Source organism: Eptatretus burgeri, chromosome 2, assembly GCF_056783735.1.
Source record: "Eptatretus burgeri isolate ZD-2024b chromosome 2, Ebu_testis_v1, whole genome shotgun sequence".
NCBI lineage: Eukaryota > Metazoa > Chordata > Myxini > Myxiniformes > Myxinidae > Eptatretus > Eptatretus burgeri.
In genome coordinates, this window is record NC_140962.1 from 156,358,395 (window position 1) to 156,382,093 (window position 23,699).

General features: G+C 38.3%; 2 protein-coding genes across 4 annotated transcripts in view; one reads left to right on the forward strand and one right to left on the reverse strand.

Annotated features, from left to right (window-relative positions):
* Positions 1-23,699, forward strand: part of LOC147033655 (tubulin alpha chain-like) — a 497,880-nt gene that overhangs the window by 250,048 nt on the left and 224,133 nt on the right. The gene's annotated exons all lie outside the window — the stretch shown is intronic.
* Positions 1-23,699, reverse strand: part of LOC147033660 (homeobox protein BarH-like 1) — a 68,103-nt gene that overhangs the window by 8,007 nt on the left and 36,397 nt on the right. The window contains exons 1-3 of one of the 2 annotated variants that reach the window (XM_085871729.1): positions 6,889-7,642; positions 1,248-1,476; positions 865-949 (exon numbers count right to left, since the gene is read on the reverse strand). In XM_085871729.1, the coding sequence (XP_085727855.1) occupies positions 865-949; positions 1,248-1,476; positions 6,889-7,111 (537 nt within the window). In that variant the 5' untranslated portion in view covers positions 7,112-7,642. Of the gene's footprint in view, positions 1-864; positions 950-1,247; positions 1,477-6,888; positions 7,643-23,699 lie in introns of those variants that run through there. The other variant, XM_085871730.1, reaches the window with a different exon arrangement.

The following is a 23,699-nucleotide window of genomic DNA, read 5'->3' on the forward strand; positions in this document are numbered from 1 at the left end:
TATATATATATATATATATATATACATATATACGTATACATATATATATATATATATATAGATATTATAGATACAGATATATATATGTATATATATATATATATATATATATATATATATATATATATATATATATATATATATATATATATATATATATATATATATATATATATATATATATATATATATATATATATATATATATATATATATATATATATATATATATATATATATATATATATATGCAAAATATATCCACATATATATATATATATATATATATATATATATATATATATATATATATATATATATATATATATATATATATATATATATAAAATTGACGATGCACGGATCGGTCTGTAGGCGGAGGCAGTGCAAGCCATGCTCTCCTTCCATTGGATAACGTGCAAGAGAAGGCGGTACGTGTAATTTGCACCAATTCCAACTGCCTTTACAAATTAACCCTTTCACTGTTTCTGTTGACACAGGTATCATGTTTGCCCAGCAGGCAACACGGCCTTGTTAAAATCTGCATGGCCTGACTTTGATGGAACAAGTGTTTGTCTCAGCACATCAGCCAAAGGATTATTTTCCGTTCTTTCTGTGTGTTTGTAATAGTTATGTGAAAGCTTTACATCTGTGTACGATGAAATGTATAACTATTCCGTTTAAGCAAGTGCCTAAATTTGTTTTTATTATTAATATGATGTCATGAACTGATATCGAAAACATCCAAGAATGCCAAGGTCCAGGTTATACAATAAGATACATGGTATAAGAATCATTACAAACCATTTGAAGAATCACAGTCAATGGATATTCTACGTTGAAAAGGCCAATAAGGTGACGAACCAGTTTTTTCCATTTCATGCGTCGGTTCTGGTACCACGTTTTCACCTGAAGCTGGCTCAGTCCCAGCGACTCGGCCAGGTCGATCCTGAAGAGGAATAAAGATGGCGACTCAGTTTACATCTCAAACCAGGTTACCTTTTACACACAGTTTACCACATGAACCTTAACCCCTAATAATCTGACTGGCTATAGTGTCATTATAGCACAAGTGTTTAGTATCGATAGTATCGGATAGAGTTTGTGGCTCCTTTTGGAATGGATGTATCATGTAGGAATTTGTGATGTAACGCCTTTTACTCCTCGAGGTTTCACCCTCGGATATGGGAGTTGCATGGTATCTGTCATGTATGAATTTGTAAACATGTATTATAATGTGTGCGCACCTGTCTGGTGTTGAAAGGTATTTCTGTTTCTCAAACTTCTTTTCCAAACCCATGAGCTGCAGCTCGGTGAACACGGTGCGGCTCCGCCGGCACTTTTTTGCTTTCTTCGTGCAATCTTCAGCATCGTGAAGCTTGCTGCGGAGCTGGAGGGACACGGCGAGTGGGTGTGCGGCCCCAAGCAGGCTTGTGGAACCAGGGACCCCAGGACCCACTGCCAGCTTCAGCGCCTCTGTGTGAGCGCAAACAGTCCTTATAAAACAAGGAAAACTTCACTCGCTTCGAGCAGTACATATATGTGCAACTCAGGTACATACTGACAGCATGTCTACATGCAACTCAGGTACATACATGAAGCACATTTATGTGCAACTCATGTACATACAGGCAGCACATCTATGTGCAACACAGGTACATACATGCAGCATATCTACATGCAACTCAGGTACAGGCAGCATATCTGCATACAACTCAAGTACATGTAGTATGCCTACACATAACTCAGGTACATGCAGCATGTTTATGCACAACATAAGTATGTGCAACAGATACAAGAATCACTGGTACAAGCAACATGTGCATGCAAAACTCAGATACATGCAGCGCATGTATGCACCATGTGTGTGCACAACACAGGTACAGGTGTACAGGCAGCACATGTGCTTGTTTCAGGTGTGCATAATACATGTAAAACACATACACAAAGCAGATACAAGTGATACCTGTTCACACACAAGATTTGTACACACCACATGCATACATACAATGCATGTAAATAACAAATGTATATTACGACACATTGATACCATACTGGCAGGTATATTTCTAACGTATAATACACATACATGACGTGTTCACTGAAAAATCCTCACATGACCAGTTCTTTCAAACTTTTTGAAGAAAAATACAAATCCAGTTTTGTACACATTAAAATTTATTTAGTGATATTATATTATTATTATTATTATTTTTTTTTAATTCTATTTAAATAGTGCAGTAAAAAGTATTTCAATATCACGTTGCATTGTTGAGGTGCCAATGAAAAATCAAGTACCTCATTTATTTATTAGGTAATCAAGTGCCTGAGATGCAATGCTGTCTTCTTAATGATAAAACTTTTCCATCTTGGTACTGTTTTGGTATCCAACTACATTTAAGGTCTTAATTATGAAAGTCTTAAACTTTCAATGGTGAAGTGCACACGCACACACAGACATACGCATCGTTATCTTTATGTCTGCTCCTCACAAGTCCAATCATTTATTGAGCAGTAATGGTTGTTCCTAAAGTATTATATGAACATTTAAAGGATGTAAATTATATTTATTCGACAACACCCAAAACTTAATTGTAAACCTTGTAATAGTTGTTTACCTAAAGTTAGAATCTTATTAGTTTGTAAAGAATTGATAGATTTTTTTTTCTTGACGACCCAGATCATCAGTTTGGCTTCATTCTTCATCGAGGTTTCGACCATTTCAGTCTAGAATCTCTCCAAATGATGGGTCCACATCCTCAGCTGTGTCCAGACAGCCAAATCAACCCAACAATGCACATACGATCCATGTATCCATTTGGTATTAGAAATATCATACATACAACACACACACACACACACACACACACACACACACACACACACACACACACACACACACACACACACACACACACACACACACACACACACTTGTGTGTCCATTAATTTGTTCCCGACTTTGAACAGCATTATGAGGACATTTAATTCCAGAAAGATTTATCTCATTTGTTGCTTTCTAACGTCAATCAAAAACAAACTTTACCATTCAATGATTTAATAAACATTAAACTTGGGAAAACACAAAAAGAAAAACGATAATTTATTGATGTTTTGTACAAATCCGAATGTGATACACGCTTTTGTCCCCCCACATGATTTGTACATCATTAAAAATTGCATCGATAAACGTTTACATAAATGCATGTCTCGACCAATGCCTTGTAAATGTCCGTATACAACGGCTTTCTCCGAACACATCAGGACGGATAGAATGCAACCGTTTGTTTTCTCTCTCAGCATTTACAGAGAGAAATATACAAAAAGTTTGAAAAATTTTGGATAAAAAAACAAACAAACAAAAAAAAATCAAATATGACTTCAAAAAAAGGATAAAAATCATGGACTCGAAAAGGTCTCAGTGGGAAATATTTTAATCTTTACCATTATGTACATGTTTACATTGATCCAAAATAGACACCTGTCTGTCCATCCGTCCATCTTTTTGTCAATTCATGCATTTGTTCATCCTTCCATCTACCTATCTATCCATCTATAATCAATTCATTTCTTCACACATATTTATCAGTTTGTCCTCCAGATATGGAACTGCCCGTCGGACCAGCAGTCCTTCCCGTCGCATAATAATTTCACATCCATTGGTTCAAATGGTTGTTTTTATCTGAACGCGTTAAAAGACTATACTGTACACCGAGTTGATAAAGTTCAATAGAATTTTGTGCATACTTTACTTGGATTATAATCATTGATGGAATTCCAAAGACCATCATTTTCTGTACATCCGATATACCTTTTACATGAAAACGATCAGATCAGTGGCAAGATTTACATTCTTTAGAATAAATGATGCATGTTCTTTAGAAAGAAGATTTTGTGACGACTCCATGAATGTCCATTGGATCCATGGCAATCCCTTCGGATTAATATAATTGATTAAAAAGATAATCCGATCAGTGAACATCATGTACTTATAACTCTCATTCGAGTGTTGAGGTCAATGTACTACGAGAGCATGTTCTTCATGAATGTTAAACACACAAACAAAGCACATGAGACATGAATTGGATCGCCGCTAATTCCCAGGAGACATCGTTATTGAAATGATAATGAACAGCACTCTATCAAACTCGACATTGTCCTTCCAATAACAAAATCACCATTCCACAAATTCTCTTTCTCTCTCTTGTTGAAATAATTGTGGAGAGAATTTCCAATCCAGGGATGTTCGAGTGTTTTCAAAGTCGTGTTTATAAAAATCCTGAAAATTATACATTTGCGTTAACCAGAACGACAAAAATGCAGCATGTCAATGATATGTAAAATTACTATTATTATTTAAATATAATTAATGTAATTGTTTAGGTTTAATTACTATTACTTATCTATAATTATTATAATAACTATTATATATACTTTTCCATATTTATAGTTTCAAGGAAAGTCATACATTCACAGATAGCCAGAGTTTTGTTGAAAACAGAGTTAATTTTATAACCTATAAATTCTATCAACACATTTCGATAATTAACGATTCTTACTCAGGTTAGTCGTCTTTGTTTATTAATGATGGTCAGAAAATGATGGTATTTGGAAAATGATGGTAGTGTGATTGAATAGTTTATTATTGCTCATAGTGTGATTAAATAGTTTATTAATGCGAGTAGTGTGAATGAATAGTTTATTAATGTTAGAAGCGTAATTTAATTATTTATTAATGTTCGTTGTGTGATTTAATAGTTTATTAATGTTGGTAGCCTGATTGAATTGTTTATTAATGTTAGTCGTGTGATTGAATAGTTTATTAATGTTCATCGTGTGATTGAATTGTTTATTAATGTTAATAGCCTGATTGAATCGTTTATTAACGTTCATGGTGTGATTGAATAGTTTGGTATTGTTAGTAGTGTGATTGAATAGTTTATTAGCGTTAGTAGTGTGATTTAATTGTTTATTAGTGTGAATCGGCTGATTGAATAGTTTATGAATGTTAGTGTTGTGATTGAATACTTTATTCGTGTTCCTAGCCTGATTGAATAGTTTAGTAATGTTAGTAGTGTGATTGAATAGTTTATTAGTGTTAGTGGTGTGGTTTAATTGTTTACTAGTGTTAGTAGCCTGATTGAATAGCTTATGAATGTTAGTCATGTGATTTTTTTTGTATACACTGTCGAGGCTCATATGAGAGCTAAAATGATTTCATTGTTTATTAATGTTTGTTGAGAGCTCGAATGATTCAATCGTTTATTAAAGCTTGTAGTTTGATTGACTAGTTTATTTATATTAGTAGTGTGATTGAATAGATTATTAATGTTAGTAGTGTGATTTAATTGTTTATTAATGTTTGTAGCCTGATTGAATAGTTTATTAATGGTTAGTAGTGACTGAATAGTTGATTAGTGTTAGTAGTGTGGTTTAATTGTTTACTAGTGTTAGTAGCCTGATTGAATAGTTTATGAATGTTAGTCATGTGATTTCTTTTTGTATACACTGTCGAGGCTCATCTGAGAGCTAAAACGATTTCATTGTTTATTAATGTTTGTAGCCTGATTGACGAGCTTATTAAAATTAGTAGTGTGATTGAATAGTTTATTAATGTTAGTAGTGTGATTTAATTGTTTATTAATGTTTGTAGGCTGCTATAAAGCAATAGTTGATTACTTGTTAGGAGAGTGACTGAATAGTTTATTAATACTATTAGCTTGGTTTAATTGTTTATTAATGTTCGTGATTGACTTGCATTCTTCATTGGTTTATTTGGTTGGCTCTCATTGCCTTGTTTATTAATCTGATTGTCTTGTTTATTAGTCTGGTTGCCTTGTTTATTAATCTCCATTGACTTATTTGGTTGGCAATCATTAACTTGTTTATTAGTGTGCATTGTCTTGAACATTATCTTACATTGACTACTTGAAGTTGTCTTCATTGTCTTGTTTATTAGTCCATATACTGTAAATTTGCCTTGCTTACTCGTCTACATAATTGCCTTGTTTATTTTTCCACATACATTGCCTTATTTATTCGTCAACCACACATTACCGTGTTTATTATTCTACATACATTGACTTGTTCATTAGTTTACATTCATTGACTTGTTTACTAGTCTACATACATTGACTTGTTTATTTCTCCACATACATTGCCTTGTTAATTAATTTACATACATTGTCTTGTTTATTTGTTGGCATCCATTGCCTTGCTTGTTAATCAACATACATTGCCTTGTTTACTACTCTACATACATTGCCTTGTTTATTAGTTTACATACATTGCCGTGTTTATTTGTCGAAATTGCATGTGTAATTGATGGTTAATTTTGCAGTCTTGTTGTTTAGCCCGCTTTGCCTTGTTTGCTCAAAGTGCAATGCATTGTTTGTCAGTCTGCACTGTCGTAGTTGTTCATCTGCATCACTTCAATTGTTCACATGCTTCGTGTTGTTTGCTTAGTTTGTATTTTTTGTCTCACCATTATTGATGAATCAAACATTAAAATTATCTACCTTTGCCTGATGTTAAGAGTATTTCATTTTTAATTTATTATTTGTTATAGTGTTTGACCACTGGATTGGTTTGAGCTTGGGTAGTAATGGAGATATGGCACAGATTTAAAAGGCCAAAGCGGTATTCGTAGATAAAAATACTTCCTGCTAGCATTTACAGATGGATTACAAAATACCATCGATTAGTATATTAGTCAAGTGCAGAACTGCATACATTAAATTATTCGGCACAGCAGGATCCTGTACATACTCAATATACTGGTGATATGTTGCCTTCAATGAAGAGTTTACGGTTGCACGTGGACTGCATATGAAAGTATCATTTCTTAATACCCAGAATCGGGTCTCATTAGGTGAGGTATGCGCTCACCTGTGTGATCGTGGTAGTGCCGTGGTGTGTAAGCGTGCAGGCCGAAGTGCAGGAGGTCCCCGGACGGATATGACATGGACTTGAGCAGTCGAGGAGCAGCCGATGGGGTGGATAGTATTTCCTCTATCATGAAGGAGCGGTATCGGTGGGCAGAGCGAGATCGATCCAATAACACCTTCGGTCGGAATCCCACATGGGGCATGTCTATAGCCTGGTGGTGCATTGGTCTTGTGATGCCGAGGGACCTGGGATGTGGGGATAAAGGGACCTGGTCCTTACCGGTTAACCCTTCAGCATCCAAGAAGATGGTGAGCGCCCCTGATCACCTAATCCTGGCTCAAGGTCTCATGTCCTGCAGCTCCTGACGCCAGTGGCATCTCTCAATTTCCAGCCGTTATAGGCCTGAGCGATGGGCTGATGGGTGAGCATGTAGGAAAACGTCTAGTGCGGAGTTAGCAAAGCGCCGGGAAAGCAATGGCTTGGGCTGCCCTCGCTCCCTCCTCCTTCACCTCCCCCCACTGCCTCTTGACACCCATCCCCTCCTTCTTTCCCAGTGTAAAACGCGGACCTTCTCCGGAGAACCAACGACAGTGTGACCACTGGGTGATCGAGGAGCCACCATGTGACTTACACACAGTGTTCATATGCACGACCTTGGCGTAGAGTGACCAGCGCTCCGAACAATCCGTCAATAGAAAGGGTGGAGTATACATCCGAGGCTGGTGTAAATAATTACATGCCTCGTAACCACGAACACGCCATCAATTCACACCCGGCGAAGACTTCTCAAAACACGCGAATTACAAAAAATGCGTTAAGTGTTTTAACGTTGGCCGGAGAACAAGTGTCCTCCTGTTTGTCCAAGAGAAGGAAATAAAATATTTCGCCTCCAGGTGACCAATGGCAGGCAACACGTCATTGCCCCCAAGAGAACAAGCGCGAGGGGTCTTTATGGTCATTCCAAGGAACGTGCGTGGTGTTGCCCCCAAGAAACTCTGAGAATTATCAGGAAATGTTATTTGTTTTGAAGGTTTTTAGGTTATAAATAAAGCTTTTAAACTTGAGTGGTTTAAACTGAAACGTTTAACTGTTTAAACGTTCCCATATTTGGGAAATATTCAATCCCACAAACGGTGCGGGTACGAAGATTCTCATGGCGCTCACAAAACGTATCGTTATGGTATCGATAGTTTAATTTGTCATTCGAAACAGAGACGATGAATCCATCCAATGATACCATGCCTGCCGAATACCGTCATTCCATGGTATAGATAAACACTGTGATTCACACGGTTATACCATGGTATGGATATACACCATGATTAGACATCGTTATACCATGGTATGGATATACACTGTGATTGGACATGGTTATACCATGGTATGGATATACACCATGATTAGACATCGTTATACCATGGTATGGATATACACTGTGATTGGACATGGTTATACCATGGTATGGATATACACTATGATTAGACATGGTTATACCATGGTATGGATATACACCGTGATGAGACATCGTTATACCATGGTATGGATATACACCGTGATTAGACATGGTTATACCATGGTATGGAAATACACTGTGATAAGACATGGTTATACCATGGTATGGATATACATCGTGATTAGACATGGTTATACCATGGTATGGATATACACAGTGATAAGACATGGTTATACCATGGTATGGATAAACACTATGATTTACACGGTTATACCACGGAATGGATATACACCATTATTAGACATGGTTATACCATGGTATGGATACACACTGTGATTAGACATGGTTATACCATGGTGTGGATATGCACTGTGATTAAACACGGTTTTACCATGGTGTGGATGTGCACTGTGATGAGACATGATTATACCATGGTGTGGATATACACTGTTATGAGACATGGTTATACCATGGTATGGATATACACTGTTATGAGACATGGTTATACCATGGTGTGGATTTACCCTTTCATAAGACACGGTTATACCACAGCATAGATATACTCTTTGTTAAGACACGGTTATACAATGGTATGGATATACACTTTAAATAGACACGGTTATACCATGGTGTGGAGATACACTGTGACTAGAGACGGTTATACAATGGTATGGATATACACTGAGATTAGACATATGGTTATGCTATGGTATGGGTATACACTGTGATGAGACATGGTTATACCATGGTGTGGATATACACTGTGATTAGACATGGTTATACCATGGTGTGGATATATACTGTGATTGGACAAGGTTATACCATGGTGTGGATATACACTGTGATTAGACATGGTAATACCATGGTGTGGATGTGCACTGTGATTAGACACGGTTATACCATGGTGTAGATATACAGTTTGATTAGAAACGGTTATACAATTGTATGGATATACACTTTGATTAGACACGGTTATACCATGGTATGGATATACACTTTGATTAGACATGGTTATACAATGGTGTGGATATGCACTGTGATTAGACACGGTTTTACCATGGTGTGGATATACAATTTGATTAGACACGGTTAGACAATGGTATGGAAATACACTGTGATTAGACACAGTTATACAATTGTATGGATATACACTTTGATTAGACACGGTTATACAATGGTATGGAAATACACTGTGATTAGACATGGTTATAAAACGGTGTGGATATACACTTTGTTTTGAGATGGTTATACAATGGTGTAGATATACACTGTGATTAGACACGATTATACAATGATATGGATATACACTTTGATTAGACACGGTTATACAATGGTATGGATATACACTGTGATTAGACACGGTTATACAATGGTGTAGACATACACTTTGATTAGACACGATTATACAATGGTGTGGATATACACTTTGTTAAGACACGGTTATACAATGGTATGGGAATACACTGTGATTAGACACGGTTATACAATGGTGTAGATGTACACTTTGTTTAGACAGGGTTATACAATGGTATGGAAATACACTGTGATTAGACACAGTTATACAATGGTATGGATATACACTGTGATTAGACAAGGTTATACAATGGTGTAGATATACAATGTGATTAGACACGGTTATACAATGGTATGGATATACACTGCGATTAGACATGGTTATACAATAGTGTAGATATACACTTTGATTAGACACGGTTATACAATGGTATGGATATACACTGTGATTAGACACGGTTATACAATGGTATGGATATACACTGTGATTAGACACGATTATACAATGGTATGGATATACACTTTGATTAGACACGGTTATACAATGGTATGGATATACACTTTGATTAGACACGGTTATACAATGGTGTGGATATACACTTTGTTAAGACACGGTTATACAATGGTATGGGAATACACTGTGATTAGACACGGTTATACAATGGTGCAGATGTACACTTTGATTAGACACGGTTATACGATGGTATGGATATACACTGTGATTAGACAAGGTTATACAATGGTGTAGATATACAATGTGATTAGACACGGTTATACAATGGTATGGATATACACTGCGATTAGACATGGTTATACAATAGTGTAGATATACACTTTGATTAGACACGGTTATACAATGGTATGGATATACACTGTGATTAGACACGGTGATACAATAGTGTAGATATACACTTTGATTAGACACGGTTATACAATTGTATGGATATACACTGTGATTAGACACGGTTATACAATAGTGTAGATATACACTTTGATTAGACACGGTTATACAATGGTATGGAAATACACTGTGATTAGACACGGTTATACAATGGTGTAGATGTACACTTTGATTAGACAAGGTTATACAATGGTGTAGATATACACTGTGATTAGACAAGGTTATACAATGCTGTAGATATACACTGTGATTAGCTACGGTTATACAATGGTCTGGATATACACTTTGATTAGACACGGTTATACAATGGTGTAGATATACACTGTGATTAGACACAGTTACACAATGGTATGGATATACACTTTGATTAGACACGGTTATACAATGGTGTAGATATACACTTTGATTAGACACGGTTATACAATGGTATGGATATACACTGTGATTAGACACGGTTATACAATGGTATGGATATACACTGTGATTAGACACGGTTATACAATAGTGTAAATATAAACTTTGATTAGACACGGTTATACAATGGTCTGGATATACACTTTGATTAGACACGGTCATACAATTGTGTAGATATACACTGTGATTAGACACGGTTACACAATGGTATGGATATACACTTTGATTCGACACCATTATACAATGGTGTAGATATACACTTTGATTAGACACGGTTATACAATGGTATGGATATACACTGTGATTAGATACGGTTACACAATGGTATGGATATACACTGTGATTAGAGACGCTTATACAATGGTGTAGATATACACTTTGTTTAGACACGGTTATACAATGGTATGGATATACACTGTGATTAGACACGGTTATACAATGGTGTAGATATACACTGTGATTAGACACGGTTATACAATGGTATGGATGTACACTGTGATTAGACACGGTTATACCATGGTGTCGATATACACTGTGATTAGTCACGGTTATACAATGGTATGGATATACACTGTGATTAGACACGGTTATACAATGGTGTAGATATACACTTTGATTAGACACGGTTATACAATGGTATGGATATACACTGTGATTAGATACGGTTACACAATGGTGTGGATATACACTGTGATTAGACACTGTTATACAATGGTGTAGATGTACACTTTGTTTAGACAGGGTTATACAATGGTATGGAAATACACTGTGATTAGACACGGTTATACAATGGTATGGAAATACACTGTGATTAGACACAGTTATACAATGGTATGGATATACCCTGTGATTAGACACGGTTATACAGTGGTGTAGATATACACTGTGATTAGAGACGGTTATACAATGGTGTAGATATACACTTTGATTAGACACGGTTATACAATGGTATGGATATACACTGTGATTAGACACGGTTATACAATGGTGTGGATATACACTTTGTTTAGACTTGTTATACAATGGTATGGATATATACTGTGATTAGACACCGTTATACAATGGTGTCGATATACACTTTGTTTAGACAGGGTTATACAATGGTATGGATATACACTGTGATTAGACACGGTTACACAATGGTGTAAATATATACTTTGATTAGACACGGTTATACAATGGTGTGGATATACACTGTGATTAGACACCGTTATACAATGGTGTAGATGTACACTTTGTTTAGACAGGGTTATACAATGGTATGGAAATACACTGTGATTGGACACAGTTATACAATGGTATGGATATACACTGTGATTAGACACGGTTATACAATAGTGTAGATATACACTTTGATAAGACACGGTTATACAATGGTATGGATATACACTGTGATTAGACACGGTTATACAATGGTATGGATATGCACTGTGATTAGACATGGTTATACCATGGTATGGATATACACTGTGATTAGACACGGTTATACAATGGTGTTGATATACACTTTGATTAGACACGGTTATACAATGGTATGGATATACACTGTGATTAGACAAGGTTATACAATGGTGTAGATATACACTTTGATTAGACACGGTTATACAATGGTATGGATGTACACTGTGATTAGAAATTGTTATACCATGGTATGGATGTACACTGTGATTGGAAATGGTTATACCATGGTATGGATATACACTTTGATTCGACATGGTTATACCATGGTGTGGATACACACTGTGATTAGAAATGGTTTTACCATGGTATGGATATACACTGTGATTGGACACGGTTATGCAATAGTGTCTATATACACTATGACTAGACATGGTTATACCATGGTATGGATATACACTGTGATTGGACACGGTTATACAATAGTGTGGATATACACTATGACTAGACATGGTTATACAATATTATGGATATACACTGTGATTAGACACGGTCATACCATGGTGTGGATATACACTGTGATTAGAAATGGTTATACCATGGTATGGATATACACTGTGATTGGACACGGTTATACAATAGTGTGGATATACACTGTGACAAGACATGGTTATACAATGGTATAGATATACACTGTGTTTCGACACAGTTATACAATAGTGTGGTTATACACTGTAACTCGACATGGTTATACCATGGTGTCGACATACACTGTGATTAGACATGGTTATGTCACAGAGTAAACCACCCTTTACCTTTAACCTGTTCTCGTGTGATTTATGTATGGTAATAAGCCCTACCACGTACATACCGATAACATGTGGAGGGAACCCTCTCACGTTTCCCTCTTTGTAAACGTCAAAAAAGAAACTCTCAAACTGTACCCATGGCAACACTCAGTACCATTTCTAATGGGACCCATTTGGATCTTTGCACAACCTGTCCTTCCCAAGGACATCTTAATTCTTGCTCATCATTCTTCTCATCATTCTTTTCCTTTTCCCCTCCCCAGCACTCCTCACTCCCTGCCTTCCTTTTTCCTGTGGATCTGCACCTTGCCCGTCCACTCATGGGTGCACAGCTGGCCCGGAGTGGACCCGGTTAATTGCGTGCCTCCGTTCTGTCTCGGGTCGGGGCACCCGCCATTGATTCGGTGGCAGAATAATTACAGGCAGCTGGGTGGGAAGTCTCGTTCAGGTGGGAGAGCCGAGCATTAAACAACGGCCGGGAGATGGAAATGGCCGCCAAAGGGAGGGACAATGAAGGGAGTTGGCCGCGAGATGGACGGGCCAAGCCGCAATGTACTTCATGCGTGCGACGATTCTAAAACGAAAGCAATTTCTTGTTCGAGTCAAACTTCATATATGAGTCTCAATCTTCATACACACCAACTTCATATACAATTCCCAAACTTCATCGAAACCAACTTCATATACGAGTCAAACTTCATATATGAGTCACAATCTTCATATAAACCAACTTCTTATATGAGTCAAACTTCATCTAAACCAACTTCATATACGAGTCAAACTTCATATAAACCTACTTCATGTGCAAGTCCACAATCTTCACATAAAGCCACTTCATATACATGTCAAACTTCATATAAACCAACTTCATATATATGTCATACTTCATATAAAGTAACTTCATATATGAGTCACCAACTTCATGTACATGTCAAACTTCATATACATGTCAAACTTCATATAAACGAACTTCATAGATGAGTCAGCAACTTCATATATATGACAAACTTCATATAAACCAATTTCAGATACGTGTCAAACTTTAAATAAACTAACTTCCTATATGAGTCTCAAAGTTCATATAAACCAACTTCAAATACATGTCAAACTTTACATACAAGTCACAATCTTCACATAAACCAACTTCATATAAACTAACATCACATATGAGTCACCAACTTCATGTACATGTCAAACTTCATATAAACCAACTTCATATATATATATATATATATATATATATATATATATATATATATATATATATATATATATATATATATATATATATATATATATATATATGTCAAACTTCATATAAAGTAACTTCATATATGAGTCACCAACTTCATGTACATGTCAAATTTCATATACATGTCAAACTTCATATAAACGAACTTCATATACGAGTCACCAACTTCATATACATGTCAAACTTTAAATAAACTAACTTCCCATATGAGTCTCAAAGTTCATATAAACCAACTTCAAATACATGTCAAACTTTATATAAACTAACTTCCTCTACGAGTCACAAAGTTCATTTAAGCCAACTTCACATACATATCAAACTTCATATAAACCACCTTTATATACATGTCAAACTTCATACAAACTAACTTCATATACTTGTCAAACTTCATATAAATAAACTTCATATACTTGTCAAACTTCATATATACTAACTTCATATACTTGTCAAACTTCATATAAACCACCTTCATATACATGTCAAACTTCATATAAACTAACTTAATATACTTGTCAAATTTCATATAAACCACCTTCATATAAATTAACTTCATATACTTGTCAAACTTCATATAAACTAACTTCATATAAACTAAGTTCATATACTTGTCAAAACTTCATATAAATTAACTTCATAGACTTGTCAAACTTCATATAAATTAACTTCATATACTTGTCAAACTTCATATAAACCACCTTCATATACATGTCAAACTTCATATAAACCACCTTTATATACATGTCAAACTTCATACAAACTAACTTCATATACTTGTCAAACTTCATATAAATAAACTTCATATACTTGTCAAACTTCATATAAACCACCTTCATATACATGTCAAACTTCATATAAACTAACTTAATATACTTGTCAAATTTCATATAAACCACCTTCATATAAATTAACTTCATATACTTGTCAAACTTCATATAAACTAACTTCATATACTTGTCAAAACTTCATATAAATTAACTTCATATACTTGTCAAACTTCATGTAAATTAACTTCATATACTTGTCAAACTTCATATAAACCACCTTTATATACATGTCAAACTTCATAGAAAATTAACTTCATATACTTTTCAAACTTCATATACTTGTCAAAACTTCATATAAATTAACTTCATATACATGTCAAATTTCATATAAAGTAACTTCATATATGAGTCACCAACTTCATATACATGTCAAACTTCATATACATGTCAAACTTCATATAAACGAACTTCATACATGAGTCAGCAACTTCATATATATGACAAACTTCATATAAACCAACTTCTTTTACATGTCAAACTTTAAATAAACTAACTTCCTATATGAGTCTCAAAGTTCATATAAACCAACTTCAAATACATGTCAAACTTTACATACAAGTCATAATCTTCACATAAACCAACCTCATATTCACGTCAAACTTCATATAAACTATCATCATATATGAGTCACCAACTTCATGTACATGTCAAACTTCATATAAACCAACTTCATATATATGTCAAACTTCATATAAAGTAACTTCATATATGAGTCACCAACTTCATGTACATGTCAAATTTCATATAAACGAACTTCATATACGAGTCACCAACTTCATATACATGTCAAACTTTAAATAAACTAACTTCCCATATGAGTCTCAAAGTTCATATAAACCAACTTCAAATACATGTCAAACTTTATATAAACTAACTTCCTCTACGAGTCACAAAGTTCATTTAAGCCAACTTCACATACATATCATCCCTGGGTCAGATTGCGGGAGAGTGTGTCGGAGTGGTGCTGAGGTGTCGTCCACCAGACGGCGGTCTCCTTGGGTTAACCTAAGGCGGTACCTTCGGGTGGGTGCCTGGAATGTCCTATCCCTAAGAGAGGATGATCACCTGTCTCTGTTATCATCTGAGCTCAAGCGTTTAGACATCGGGATTGCAGCTCTCTCTGAGGTTCGGAGACCGGATTGCGGCGAGATAATGGTGGGTGGTTACACCTACTATTGGTCTGGTCGCTCTGATGGTTACCATACCCAAGGAGTTGCTGTAGCTGTGTCCAATAAGCTGACCCCAATGATAATTGAGGTAACACCGGTCAACGAGCGTATTATGAGATTAAGGATTCGTCACTCCTTAGGTGTCATTTCCCTGGTCTCTGTTTATGCTCCGACTGAGGCGAGTGATCTCACCGTGAAGGATGCATTCGACGCCACACTCGAGTCTGTGGTTGATCAGTGCCCCAGACGAGATACACTTCTAGTCTTGGGGGATTTCAATGCATCGACTGGAACTGATAGGGATGGTTATGAGGTGTGTGTTGGTCCCCATGGGTCAGGAACTATGAACCAGAATAGCACTAAGTTCCTTGACTTTGCAAGAAGTCATGGACTTAGGGTGGCTGGTTCATGATTTCAGCGCCCACAAGCTCATCGCTGGACTTGGTATTCCAACGCTGGCGGTGTGGCAAAGGAGATTGACCATGTCCTCATTGACGGTCGTTGGAGGATGATCCAGAACTGCAGGGTCTACCGGAGTGCTCAGTTCCTCAATACTGACCATAGGCTTGTTGTAGCAACTCTAAAGCTGCACCTTAAATCCTGGAGAATGGTACCATCCCAGCCGAGGCTGGATGTTGCCAAGCTCAGGGATGAGAGAGTAGCTGAGGAGTTTGCGAACAGGCTGAGTGGACACTTGGGGGGTCTGGGTGCTTTGGGGGGTCCTGAAGAGTTGTGGAGTGCCTTCAAGACCACCGTCGTTGATGTTGCCGGTGGATGCCTTGGAGCTCACCGCAGGGCAAAGAAGAATTTTGTCTCTCAAGGGACACTGGATACCATTGACCAGAGTCGCAGGGCCAGGCTGAATGGCAGAGCTGAGCTGTTCAGGGAGCTGAGGCCTAAAACTGTACGTGCACTGAGGGTGGACAAGGAGGCCTATGTGTGAGGAATCTGTGAGGGGGTAGAGCATCACCTGTGGACAGGTGATTCTCGTCCCGCTTACAGGGGGAATTCGCGCATTACGTTCATCCAAGCCCATCCCTCGGAGCACTACAGTTCGAGCAGAGAGATGTAGGCTCTTGACAGAGGAGTCTGAAGTGAAGGCCCGCTGGGCCGGTTACTTTGAGCGGTTGTACCAGGCTGATCCCCAAACTGTCGAGTTGGACGTCAAGGGTGTTACAATCCCTGTTGCTGACCCTCGAATCAACTGTGGTCCACCTACGCTTGTGGAAACACGGGCTGCGGTGAACCAGTTGAAATGGGGCAAAGCTCCAGGGATCTGTGGCATCCATGCCGAACTTCTCAAGGCTGGTGGAAATGCTGCACTCGTGTCGTTGCATGCAGTTTTGTGCTCTGCCTGGAACACAGGCATCATCCCAACTGACTGGAAGAGGGGCCTTGTTGTCCCTCTCTGGAAAGGGAAGGGTGATCGCCAAGACTGCAACAACTACCGAGGGGTGACGCTGCTCTCAGTGCCGGGCAAGGTCTTTGCTCGGATAATTCTCGATAGGGTTCGCCACCATCTGCTTGAGCACCAGCGTCCAGAGCAGTCAGGCTTTACACCAAAGAGGTCAACGATTGACCGTATCCTTGCACTTCGTGTCCTCACCGAACGCAGGCGAGAGTTTCGGCAGGGGCTGCTTGCAGCCTATGTTGATCTCTGTAAAGCATTCGATTCAGTGAATCGGGATGTCCTCTGGAGGATTCTTGGTCTTCGTGGGGTGCCACCAAAACTGATCGATCTGATGTCTGAACTCTACTCTGGTACTGAGAGTGCTGTGAAGTGTGGTGGTACCATCTCTGACTTATTTCCAGTTGTTACTGGAGTTCGTCAGGGATGTGTACTTGCCCCCACACTTTTCAGCACTTGTATGGACTGGATTCTAGGGAGGATGTCGGAGAGATCAAGTTGCGGTGCGTCATTTGGGAATGTCAAGATCTCGGACCTTGACTTTGCAGATGATGCAGTCATCTTTGCGGAGACTTCAGACATCCTCTTGGGGGCCCTTGAGGTGCTGAATGAGGAGTCGGAGCCGTTGGGATTACGGGTTTCTTGGGTCAAAACTAAGATCCAGGCTTTCGGTGACATCTTGGATGCTGCTGTCCTGTCTGTGTCTGTTTGTGGTGAGGATGTTGAGGTCATGGAGAGATTCACTTACCTTGGCAGTGATATTCATGTCTCTGCTGGCTGCGAGTCAGAGGTCAATAGACGTCTGGGTCGGGCCTGGGGAGTCATGGATTCACTGGATCATGGGGTGTGGCGCTGCCGGTACCTGTGCGGGAGGACGAAAGTCCGAGTCTTCAGGTCCTTGGTACTTCCAGTCTTGCTCTATGGGTGCGAGACTTGGACTCTGACCAAGGATCTGAGACGGAGACTTAATTCCTTTGGTACCAGGTCTCTTCGGAGAATCCTTGGCTATCGCTGGTCGGATTTTGTGTCCAACGAGCGGTTGCTGAGAGAGACTCGGATGAGATTTGTTACCTGCATAGTCCGTGAGCGTCAGTTGCGGCTGTATGGACATGTGGCTCGTTTTCCTGACTCTGATCCTGCTCACCAGATTCTCTCAGCGAGGGAGTCTCATGAGTGGAGGAGGCCAGTGGGTCGACCACGTGCCTCATGGTTGCAACAGGTTGACCATCATCTCAAGGAGATGGGGATGGGCCTGGCATCTGCCTGGGGGATGGCCAGACGGAGGCCCCTGGAGTACCGGCGGAAAGTGGACGCAGCGACGTGCTGTTCTGGCACATGCTCCCATACCTGACCTGACATACATATCAAACCTCATATAAACCACCTTTATATACATGTCAAACTTCATACAAACTAACTTCATATAAATTAACTTCATATACTTGTCAAACTTCTGATATACTAACTTCATATACTTGTCAAACTTCATAGAAACCACCTTCATATACTTGTCAAATTTCATATAAACCACCTTCATATACATGTTAAACTTCATATAAATTAACTTCATATACTTGTCAAACTTCATATAAACTAACTTCATATAAACTAAGTTCATATACTTGTCAAAACTTCATATAAATTAACTTCATATACTTGTCAAACTTCATATAAACCACCTTCATATACATGTCAAACTTCATAGAAATTTTACTTCATATACTTTTCAAACTTCATATAAACCACCTTCATATACATGTCAAAACTTCATATAAATATACATAAATTAATTTCATATACATGTCAAATTTCAGATAAAATAACTTCATTTATGAGTCACCAACTTTATATACATGTCAAACCTCATATAAACCAACTTCATGTACATGTCAAACTTCATATAAACGAACTTCATATATGAGTTCACAATGAGTCACCAATACTATATTTACCATACAATTTGATACGAAGGGCCGATTTGAATGATTTTCGTGTCAAATTATATGTTTTTGTCCATGGAGAAGCTGAATTAATAACTATAAAACTTCTTAGAAGATACCTTCTTCCATTTGTAGCACATTGACTGAAAATATTTGCAGTTTATGACGAATTAACTTTCTTACTTTTGTTTCAGAAGTCAGCCAGGGCGTGAACCGTTCATCGTCTCACACGATGGTCAGTCTGGCTGAATTACCATCTAAATTGCAAATTGACTGGAACAAATAATGTCTCTATCAAATTGACAAGAAGGCCGAAGATCTAAAATCACCACCAACCCACTATCCATGCAGTACTGACGATAATGGCTACTCGATGATTTCGTCAAATGTTCCACTCTTTCAAGCCATCAATAATCTCCAAATCATTTTGGATCCAGCAAGAATAGATGAAGGTGGTGGCATAGAAGAAACGCTGAGAAAGAACAATGCAAAATACCATCAAAGCTGTCGACAAAAGTTCAACAACACCAAACTACAACGGGCAAGGAAGAGAGTAACTAGCGCTAGTAGGACAGATAAAGAATGTAGCAAGATGCGAAGAAGCAGCCATAAAGGTGTACAGTCTGAGTGCTTATAATGCGAGAAGGAAGCTCCAGCATCAGAACTGAGACAAGCCATGATCATGTGGCTCAGTGAAAGACTGATTGAATATGCCCGAAACCAAAATGATGGAAGGCTTTTGTCCAAAATGAGTGGTGGGGTTGTTGGAGCACAAGAGATGAAGTACCATTCGTTTTGCTTGGCAGGCCTGGACAACAAAGAGAAGGCCTGCCTGAACAAGAAGTGCCAGGGGTTGCTAGAGAAGGGAGGACCCATGACTGCACACTGGCATTTTATGAGATACTCACCCTCATAGTTTAGTCCAAACCCAGCAGTGAAGGTCCTGCTATATTCTGGCTTGCAGATATTGTCAGCCTGTACAAGCAGCGGCTTGAACAATTGAGTGTAGAAAAACCTGAGGTCAACTCAACCAGACTAAAAGACAAGCTGTTGGCAGAAATTCCTGAGCTAGAAGCTCACAAGAAGGGAAGGGATATTCTACTGGCTTACCACAAAGATGTAGGCTCAGTCCTCTCACAAGCCTCTGACTAATCTGAAGCCATTATCCTTGACAAAGCAGCCAAGATCTTGTGAAGACACATTCTTGCCCACAAAACCACATTTGATGGAACCTTCCTTGGAGAATGTGTTGAAGAAGCCATTCCATCGACTCTTCTCCACTTTGTGGGGATTATTGAACATGGAGATGATATGAAATCTCAACTGAGATTTGGAGCATCAAAGACAGACCGAGCAATGGCGCAGCTGCTGCAGTACAACTGATACGCAAGGTACAAAGAAGGAGCAGCTACTCACCGGCATTCAAAAGATCGTGAGAACCCATCTTCTGTTTACATAGGAATGTATGTTTTTGCGAAAACCCAAAAGCGACTTCTGGTAGATATGCTTCATGAGCATGACCTCAGCATTTCATATGACAGAGTGCTCATAGTCTCCGCATGGCTAGGAGATGCAGCTGTCAACAAGTACGTGGCAGATGGGGTGGTATGTCCACCAGTTCTGCGAAGAGGGTTATTCACCACATCTGCCATGGACAGCATAGACCACAACCCAATGGAAACGACAGCAACTACCTCTTTCCATGGAACCAGAATTTCAATCTTCCAGCACCCAACCTCAAACAATGAAGGTGAAAGGCATGAACCGCTCCAACTTCGAAAGAGCAAGATGAAGACAGTCCCAGAACTTCCTGACTCCTTCACCAACATCCACCCTGTGTACTTCACAATGAAACAGGCTTCTCTACCCAAAGTGCAAGGTTTGACCATCACAGTCGCTGCCTTGCTGAGACCGCAACTGGCTCTTGAGTATGAATGGCCGGAGAAGGTCAGCATCACTGAAGAAGTAGATAGTGCAGTGAATGTCACTTCGTCAGCCCACCATTAATCTAAGAAGAGAAGTCAAGCATTTGAAGTCAGCATTGCATCACTGTTGCCTCTTCTTCAAAATGAAGTCCACTCGATTGCCACAGTCCGACATGTGATGGACAAAATCAAGGACACAGTTGCACTCCTCAACTCTGGGAAAGTTCCTATCATTGCCGCTGACCAGCCAATCTATGCAGTAGTGAAGCAGATCCAGTGGCACTGGCCTGAGTGCTATGGTGAAGACAAGTGTGTCATCATGTTTGTAGGCCTTCATATTGAAATGGCTGCATTGAGGTCTGCTGGAACTCTACTCCAAGACAGCAGATGGACAGGAGCCCTCGTTGAGGCAGAGGGAGCCTTTTCTGGAATGGCAGAATCATTTCTGTCAGCTTTAAGTGTCACGAGAACACGTCAAATGCACTAGATTACAGCCTGCAGTCTCTATAAACTACTGAAGGTAGCCTACACTTATTATTGCACAGAGGCACACAAACACTCTGAGGGGGTGCTCAGTTTTGAAGATTGCTGTGAGAGATGCAAACTGCAAAGCCTGCAGTTTTATTTCTGGAATATGGTGCTGTCAATGGAACTGGTGATCCTCTCACTGATCCAGGTGTTCAGGGAAGCCAACTTCATCCTGTACTGTCAAGCAAAGAAAAAAAATCCCTCTTCACTTGCAGCACCAAAAAAAGTACTTCTTCTCTTGCAGAAACGACCTACCATTCATATATTGCAGGAACTATTCGTATATTATTTTACATTAATATTTTGTCTTGAAAGCAGATCACACAAAACGGTAAAAAGAAAAAAATGCATAAATAATTGCCAGAAAAAAATGACCCTGTGGACTGTATCACCATGGGCTGCAAAAGCAGATTACAGAGCATGGTGTTACACTTTCTGAACATTCCTTAATCTTTTCTTCAAGAAATATAATCGTCCGAACAGTCGAAAAAAAATCGGCTTCATGCTTTGCTTAAATAAATACTTAGTGATAACCAGGGAGTTGGTGTCAAAGCCACCCAATGCTCGCCTGTTTATACATTTATCGTTTTTAAAAGACTAGTCTAATAATATTTTTTATAAAGCATTGCAGTGAAGTCTGATCCAAATAATTTTAAAGTAATATATGTATTTGTATATTGTAATCAGTAAAAAATAGTGTGGAAGATAAAAACATTAGAAAGGAAATAACTTGCACCAAAAACTTTAACATTTTCACGCTGACGCTGATGCTGACGCTGACGCTGACACTCACGCTCATGCCGGGGGTATCGCTATAGCTCTCTGTTCTTCGAACAGGCAAGCTAAAAATCGCTAGTTTGTTAAAAATTTTCAGATCTCACTCCATATTTCAACACTTATTTAGTCCACAAGATTCAGTTCTCAAATCAGATATATAACATTTCGATCATATACTTTAATTAGTCCGTGAGAGTAGATCGTGTTGTCAAATCAAGACATGTTTGAATAGGCTGAAAAAATTGGCAAATTAAGACCCCAGCAAGCTGACAGAGGGCTAACCAAGGATGATGCCTTGCTAAAGGATATTATTAAATAAGGCCATTAATTATTATCTTCAAGAGGGGTGTTTAAATTAACCCAAACACCAAATTTTCATTTATGCACTCTCGTGGTGTTCCCTTGGTAAACATGCAAAGTAACAGGTTACGAGATTTCATGGTTTTGGAGTTTCGGAGGTGACACACTGACACACACACACACACACACACACACACACACACACACACCTGAGCAAGTCATCAGAAGGAACCTGAACAAGCAAAAAACAAAGGGAAAGTCATTAGGAGGGACCTGCATAGGATTCGGGTTTCAACTGCTACTCCTCCACCTTCAAACCCATCCGGGCACAGCCAAGTGAGACTTATTCGAAAAAAAGGAAAAAAGATATATATTAAAAAAAAAAAACCCACATCCAAATTTTATATAATTCTGGCTGCC